At 38.5% G+C, this 7,835-nt stretch overlaps 2 protein-coding genes across 2 annotated transcripts in view; both read right to left on the bottom strand.

Annotated features, from left to right (window-relative positions):
• Nucleotides 1-1,232: 1,232 nt before the first annotated feature.
• Nucleotides 1,233-6,237, bottom strand: carnmt1 (carnosine N-methyltransferase 1). The gene is made up of 8 exons (XM_023394001.2): nt 6,086-6,237; nt 5,427-5,622; nt 5,136-5,302; nt 4,761-4,901; nt 4,417-4,595; nt 3,777-3,890; nt 2,152-2,255; nt 1,233-2,064 (listed from the first exon to the last, which is right to left on the bottom strand). The coding sequence occupies exons 1-8, from the start codon at nt 6,220-6,222 to the stop codon at nt 1,870-1,872; spliced, it is 1,233 nt and encodes a 410-aa protein (XP_023249769.1). The 5' UTR covers nt 6,223-6,237; the 3' UTR covers nt 1,233-1,869.
• A 1,241-nt stretch (nt 6,238-7,478) lies between these two features.
• The window catches only part of LOC111645002 (serpin A3-5-like), a 15,608-nt gene continuing 15,251 nt past the window's right edge, over nt 7,479-7,835 (bottom strand). Inside the window, exon 7 of the mRNA XM_087170314.1 lies at nt 7,479-7,688. Within this exon, the coding sequence (XP_087026440.1) occupies nt 7,494-7,688 (195 nt within the window). The 3' untranslated portion in view covers nt 7,479-7,493. The remainder of the gene's footprint in view (nt 7,689-7,835) is intronic.

The following is a 7,835-nucleotide window of genomic DNA, read 5'->3' on the forward strand; positions in this document are numbered from 1 at the left end:
GTTGTAACACCTAGGACAGGTCCTCAGTGGTAGCTAGCCCTGAAGGTAATGATCTATTTTTTGGCATGCAACTTGATTTTTTGGTGACAACAGTCAATTCACTGGCTCCCAGTTCATGTTACATCAGCCTTTGACATGATACTATTAACCTGTAAAATACTGAATAGGTGTGCCCCTTCTCAAATGTGAAATCTATCACAGCTTTATGCATCCCCTGTTATCAAAGCACAGGGATCTCTTTTGTCAACAGAGTTTAAATTCTCACTGCTGATGTTAGATAGTCTGATTCAATCAACTTAAAACTCCTTAAAAAGCTTAAGGCCCTTTCCTGCAGAGGGGGGCTGTGTCAAAATATAGTTTTAAGTCTTTCCCTTTCATGATTTCAGCTGCTATTGTGCTTTCATGTTAAATGTACCTTTGTTAATTTGGCTTTAATCAGGTGACCACATGACAAACTTGTGGCTATGTATTATTCCAGCAGAGGTATACTGAACACTATGCATAGAAAGGAGGAAGAAATGGTGTTAAGTGGCATTTATCACAACATTTTGACTTGTCATACAAAAAGCACAGACATTTAACATTAACAATGGCTCTGTTGGATTCATGTCCTAGCTGTTGTTTCCTAACACGGTTTTGAACCTATCTGCCGGCCAGGGCCTCTCGCTTTGAAGTTCGCATGCTCTGATTTGAAATGTGACATTATGTCCTTTTTCATGGCAATGTGGGGAAATTTCGTTCAACTGAAACATGTGACATGACAGTGCGACATTAATTTCAACATTTTTTTCCCCACATCTGTGCTTTTCCTACTGTGGCATCTATTCTGTCTATGCACATTTTTAGAATTATTAAACATTTGATTGAAAAGTTTACATCTATATATCCTCCTACACATCACTCAGTGAACACATTTTAGCAGTTTGGGTTCTCATGCAATTATGCACCATTATGCATAATTGCACCAGTGGGGCTGAACTTAATTGTTTCCACCCGTGCAAAATGTCTGCAGTGAAATCTATGTATTATGGTTAAGGCAGCTTTGTAATCACACGATCCTGTCGAACCTGTTACCTGCCTCCCAACTGATTAGAGATTTTGATGAAGCAAAGAAAATGCTGAAAAACCAGAAAATCCTGAAATTAATTAAAACATTTTTATATTCAGTTAGTGTGTTATGTTCATGTTAAAATTATATCAAATGTGATATAGTAAAACTATGGAGATTCATATTTTTAAAATGTTTGGCTTTATTCCAAAGTGTGATTACAAACCAGAAAAGTCAATGAAAATCATCTCCAACTTTAAAATAACGTATTCCTGAAAAGCAGAAACATGTTTTGATAACATTTTCAGAGGTGACTGATGAGCAATGCAAATGAGCAGATGTTGTTATTGGCACCATATTTGAAAAAAATAAATAGATCTCAAAAGCAAATGTTCATGTCACATTCTCCATTCACAAAAACACAAACTCTCAGGCAGTGAAAGTCAATGGAGATAAGAATGGGTAAGTCTGCAGGCTTATTGGTTAAAAACAATATACTCTTCATGGTTTGTAGCTGAGACACAAACCACTAAAGCAAAGTAGCAGCCAAGGGTGACTGACTCATCGCACACCCAAGGATGAAGAAATATATAGTATTTTGACGTTTGTCAGATGACATAGTACTATAATATTTCATATTACCTGCGGTGTTCTCCATGAGATGCATCATAAAAATATATATATGACAAAAAAGAAAATTTATGTCCACTGATTTTTTTTCCTTCCATTTCCATTTTTCTTTTTCGTTTTGTCAGTCTACTCTTTTCTTGGTCAATGTTTGTGCTCCTCTAAGTTCACTGTTTTTGTCAGAGGAGCTCTTGTCACGTCAGGCTGTCAGTGCCTTCTCGCCGTGGTGACTTAGCAGCCGGAGGAGAAGTCTGTTGTTGGTCGTCTTCTTGACAGTCAAAGTACAGCTCTGCAGGTTTTCGTGCCACAAAGAAGACACAGTCATAAACGTATCTCAACATAGAGCGGTCGTTCTCTGTGTAGGTGGTCTGCATCGACTCCTTCTCCACCTGCAGGAGAAATATGAAAACTGCTTTACTACTGGAACAAGATTTCTGATATTAAGTTATGAATGATGATTAAAATCGCTGGTTTACCTCAATGTGGAAGCCAAAATTAACCATTGCTGTCCTAATGTCTTCATAGCTGAGTTCAACTGAGAGCTCATTTGCCATGTTCTCAAAGTGATACAGCAGTGGACCTGAATAGACATTAAAGAACTGAGATTTGTTCACCAAGAAAATATCATTTTTAAACATTTTTTCATCCTATTGGACATCAGACCGAGTCATACAGAAGTCCTTTATATTGAATAAGAAAAAAAAAAAAATCACCCCAAAACTTGTAAAAAACAATAACACTGATGTACATTTTCATTTTTATTAATTTCTCTCTATTTCTCTCTCTCTCTATAAATATATATATATATGTATATATTTATTTGTTTGTTTTCTTATTTGCTGATAACAGGTCAAATATAACTGATTATATTGATGTGTGACCTAATACATCCAAAGCATTGCCACTATTTGAATCAGAAGATTGGCTAGGTTCAGCTCCACAAGAGACACTGGTCCCTCTCTCTCGCATATGAAAATGTTTTCACAGAGAAGCAACGTCTCTCAAGGCTCAACAGATCTTAATAATGCAGAGAATTGCCAATTGATGTGTTTTTATTTAAGTAAATTAAGTAAAATGTGGAAAACCAATAAGGAATAATTAGTTTGATAATAATGGTTTAAAATTGTTGTACTTAGTCTCTTAATTATTGATGGGAGTGTTTTGGGCATCAGGCAACATGCAATAAACCAATCAGAGTGCCATCTCCCATTCTCTTTAAAAGCCAGGCAAGCTTGCACCTTGGCACACTGCTATTATAATAGTGCACTGTTTCACATAGAATTAGATTCTATTTGTGGCATGTTGTGACTGGTCAGTGAGCCCAGTCCCAGCACACGCACTCTGCAGCTCTGTGGGCTGAGGGAATCAATGTGCTGCACACAGCTCTGCAAACAAGCAACGGCACAAATCATGTTATACAGTTTTCATGTTGTAATATTAAAAGTGTAAATACATTTTCGGTTCTTAATGAAACTTTGGTGTTACATATTAAGTATAAGTGATGAATGGGAAATACTGTGGTGGATTTACCAGGTAGTGAGAAAGAAGACTTCTCTGCGGACCCTCATTTATGTCCAAGAGACATATAACACATGGCAATGTTATGCAACACACAACATGCCACAAACAGTGCTACGACCTTCAGAGTGCTGTACTGTAACGTTCCACTTGATATATCCAAACATCTGAAGTGTATTTTCAGCTCACTCTGCTTGTAGGTAACAGGCAGTGTATGTACGTTGAACACCTGCCAATGTAGACGCATATTATTCTCTTGATAATGCACTCTTAAAATAACAGTGAAATACTGTGGCATTAACCTTAGACCAAGTTTTTGTCGCTCCATCACGCAACTGCTTTCCACAGCCTCAAGATAGCAAAGCGCCAACAGTGCCCCTGACCACACCTCATGTATTTGCAATTTAAACAACATGGGCTCTGGACAAGAAAATGACAATTGCGTCGGCCTGAAACTAGCAAAGACACTTGCTTTTTCGTTTTGCACCAGTTTCGCTGCACACGTTGATGATGGTGCCACCACTTCCAAAAGCAGGTTATGTATTCATGAATAGCTTTTTGCTCTCCTGTAGATTTTACTCACCCAGGTTGATCCACACTCCACCAGGCTTCAGTATCTTCCAGATAGTCTCTACATACTCTATGACATTATGAGCTGTGTCAATAAAGAAGCAGGTAGCCACACAGTCCCAGGAGTCTGACAGAGACAGAAATATATTATCTAACACGATCACTTTTAATTAATATGACCAAGGTCCACAATTCACCAATGATCAATTAACTATGTGCTTTTTAGAGAAAATGTTATTATATAAACTTTTCACCAGATGGAGCAGTCTGCTGATATTTATTCATTATAGTAGTAAGTACAATATAGTAGAATCTATAAGATGTGTATCCTTAATAAAGCCAAAACATAACCACATGCATTTTTGCTGCCTTTTAGTTATTTTGTAATGTTTAAATGCTGCAAGGAAACTGGGTCAATTACAACTGTTTTGTAGAGCTAACTGATGGCAAAATACAGCCTGGGTGTTAGCTCTGCCTGAACAGACATTTTGAATGGAAATATAGTTAATTCTTCCATTTGCAATATAGCAAATTCCTAGAGGAGCTAATGATTACGTAAAGTTGCCTGAAGTTCTTAAAGGTATATGTCTCTCCCATGCAATTTGACTGCTTGCGACAATGGTGAAAGCTGAATCCCAACAGCATTTATTTACCTGTCTCAGTGTAGACCTCCACAAAATCCCCTGCTACCATTGAAAAGTCCGAAGTTAGAGGTAAGCTCTGTGGGTTGACATCAGGGAATCTGATGGGTCGTATTTGGTCGGAGGATTTCTTATTGTTGCTGAACTGGTGGATCCAAGGGTACAGGGTCAGAGCGTTCACCTTTTCACACCTGAATGGAGCAATTCAATGAATTGAATTGTGATTTTCACTTACAAATAATTAACAGAATTAAGATATATAATTACGCGTGATTAATACATGGTTCCATTTCAAGCAAGCAAAGATATCCCTAAATAAGTGTATGGTTACAGAGGTGTGTTAGTGTCTGTGTTACCTATTGAGAACAAAGTTTGAGGAGAAGAGCATGAAGAGGCTCCATTCATTGCCCTGGCATATATAACCCAGCCGTGCTATCTCCCAGGCTAGACGGCCAAGCCCAGCACCCGGAACCAGCACGCTCACCTTAGACACATCACTGACATAATAAAATGCACAAAATGCACATATCACATGGAAAACACTGAGTAAGTCACATTATCAGAATTCACAAGGAGCTTTGAAACCATAGGCCATGAAAAAGCATTTTGTTTTTATCATTATATAACCATATGCCTTTATTTCTGATTGTTCTATGTGTATACTTAGGCAAAATAAGTATCATCTCTGGTATTGGCATGCATGTATCTAAGGGAGTATGTGTGTTTCCTACTATTGGTCACTTGGGAAGAGTCTTTGGATCTCTTGGATGATGGGCTGGTAGCAGGAGTCCCTCTCAGCCTGGCCTGACTCACTCCAGTCTCTGACAAATTGCTTTACCGTTGACTTAAGCTTGTCCATGTCAAATGTAGAGGATGGGCGAACCTTCCTTGGATCCTCCTGAAGGAAGAAGTAAATCTTAAATTCTTAAAGTAAATCACAATAAATAAACTAGTACACCACAAAAAGCATCTGTATATGCATGTACGTGCCTAGTACATGACTGGGTTTTGTCAAGCCTTACCCTCTCACCATACCCAATGTTCTCAAACATATCAAGGCTGTTGTGAATGATGGCCTGCAACACCTCTTGGTTGTGGTCTGCACACTGGCTGATCCGGGCCAGGTTGGACAGAACACCGGGCAGTAAATTCTGGTGGCGCTGTGGCAGGCTCTGAAACTGACGCTCAGCACGCTTCACCTGCTCCTGGAGATGGACCCTGATAGGAATAGACACAGGTGACAGTTAAGGTTCACAAGCTTTTTCACTAGCACAAGCAGTAAGTGTAAGGACTGATTTGAACTATGTGGGTCTAAACCTTTAATGCAGATTGTTCCTATATTATCTACAGTCTTCAAGTGAGATTTCTACATCACATCATTCCTCTCTTAAGCTTGTTTTAACATGTGAACAGTGTTAGAGGGAGCAAGGGTGGGACAAATTCTGACCAAGTCAGGACACTCATCAGATAAATGACACCGGAACCTAGTTACATACAAACTGATTTGACTATGGGAGGCAACGACCAACGCTTGAATAGAGATAAACTATCATAATTATCGGTTTCCCTCCAAACAGGGGGTTAACTGTCCTTTGCTATTGTTGTTTGCTAACGACATCGTTTATTGACACAAGCTGCCGTTTTTTGTCTCGTTCTTTATTTTAAAGCATTCTTATTCTACCTGTAAAATTTAAAAGCATCGATTATTCTCCAGAAATGCTGCCTTTCCAGTTTGGCCTCGTCTTCGGGGCTGTATTTTATTCTTTCTTTTTGAAAATATGGTCCACCTTGCGTCCCCTCTCCTCCGGTTTCGGCCATGTCTGAAACAAACTTACGGCCGTCCAATCAGAACGCGACTAAGCTCTTCTTCGTGAGATTTATTAATTCAAGCAGATCAGACTGCAAGAGGCGTATTGCTGCCACCCACAGTCGGCTGATGACACTGCAGTTAGTTGATAGGATGTATCAGTGATTAAACAAATAAAATACAGCCATACTCAGCAGATTATACGAATTATTAGGACAAATATAATGTTTACACTGTGGTTATTTATATTAGACAGTAGGCTATTTGTAGTTAATGGACTAAAACATGTAAACTACCCTACCTTTTCAATCTTTCCGAAGGAAACCCTTCCCCCTCGTGATTGTTACAGAAAACTAAATTACATACATAATTATTCCAGTATCTCCCTTTTGGTACCCCCATATGCCTGGTCCAGTGGCTGTCGTATGAGGTATATGAGGTAATATGGGGATTTTATTAAGTGGGACAAACTACTTTGATTGTGTTGGGCTGCTTTAAAACTAACTCATCATCTAATACTATTTCTTATATGGTGAAGGACCATCTAGTGGCTGTTTGATTAAGTAATGAATAAGCAGGTGGTAATACTTAACATTATTTTGTGTTATATTTGGGCTGATATGACTAATATAAAACCATCTGTTCATATATAGCCAATGCTTACCTTTTCAGTTAATAACCAACCAAGGCAACCTCTGATTTCAGAAAACACAGCAAGACCCTCACACACAGTATCACATGTCAGAAAAAAGGGTTCATATGTATGTATAGAAAATGTTATATATTTTTGGTTGGCAGGTAATGGTTATATGTAAATATATATTTATAGAAATGGTTGTGTCATATCTAATGAGAAGTGTTTATGTTTAGCTAAGTTAACCAGCTGCAGCATCATCTCATTAGATGCGTCATATCTAATGAGATTAATGTTTTTCTGAATGGGCCATCTTTATTCACCATCTTAGGGACTGCAGAAAAGCTCCTGAAACTGAAAAGACATTGTTGTAGGATGTATTTAAAAATGCACCATAGTCCCCGCATTTATTGTATTATTAAATATTATGTTATAACTTTTGAGAATGCCTGTTAATGTTTCCCTGTATTATTTTTACTTCCAAATAAACAGTAAAACTGTTCGCTAAACAATCAGCCATAAAAGAGACCAGACCAAATGTTTTTTTTTTTTGTTTGTTTTTTTTTTTTTTTTTTTTTTTTTTAATTGTTTATATTTTATATCTGATGCAACAGCTGTGCTTGAGCCAACACAAAAATCTTTCTGTCATCATTCATTTGGGTTGGTAATCTTGCCAATGAAGAGGGTTTCTTCTGTGATACGGTCAATGATGATGACCATAAATGGACGATTGAACCTCATGACAGGGATGTATTGGAGGGACAGAGGCATGATGCCGATGCCTGTGGCAGCTGTGGCGATGGCTCCGGCCTCATCCACATCCAGGGTAGCTTGGTGCACGACCTGAAGCACAATACAGGCAGGGTGAGATGAAAGGTGGATGAGATACTGGGTAGGAAATGTGCGTGCAATGACATATGCTCGCTGTCCTTACCTCTGACACTGCCAGTTTTTGCCCCTCTGATATGCCACTCAGGTCTGCACGATCAC

This window comes from Seriola lalandi, unplaced genomic scaffold, assembly GCF_002814215.2.
Source record: "Seriola lalandi dorsalis isolate HSWRI2012SDOR001 ecotype SW California unplaced genomic scaffold, Sedor1 jcf7180002054945, whole genome shotgun sequence".
In the NCBI taxonomy this organism is placed as follows: Eukaryota; Metazoa; Chordata; class Actinopteri; order Carangiformes; family Carangidae; genus Seriola; species Seriola lalandi.

Coding starts and splice junctions, on each gene's coding strand:
- carnmt1 (XM_023394001.2), bottom strand. CDS start 6,222: ATGGCCGAAACCGGAGGAGAGGGGACGCAAGGTGGACCATATTTTCAA. Junction 4,902..5,135: donor CTCTTCCCAAGTGACCAATA/GTAGGAAACACA, acceptor TTATTATGTCAG/TGATGTGTCTAAGGTGAGCG. Junction 2,065..2,151: donor ATTTTGGCTTCCACATTGAG/GTAAACCAGCGA, acceptor TTTCTCCTGCAG/GTGGAGAAGGAGTCGATGCA.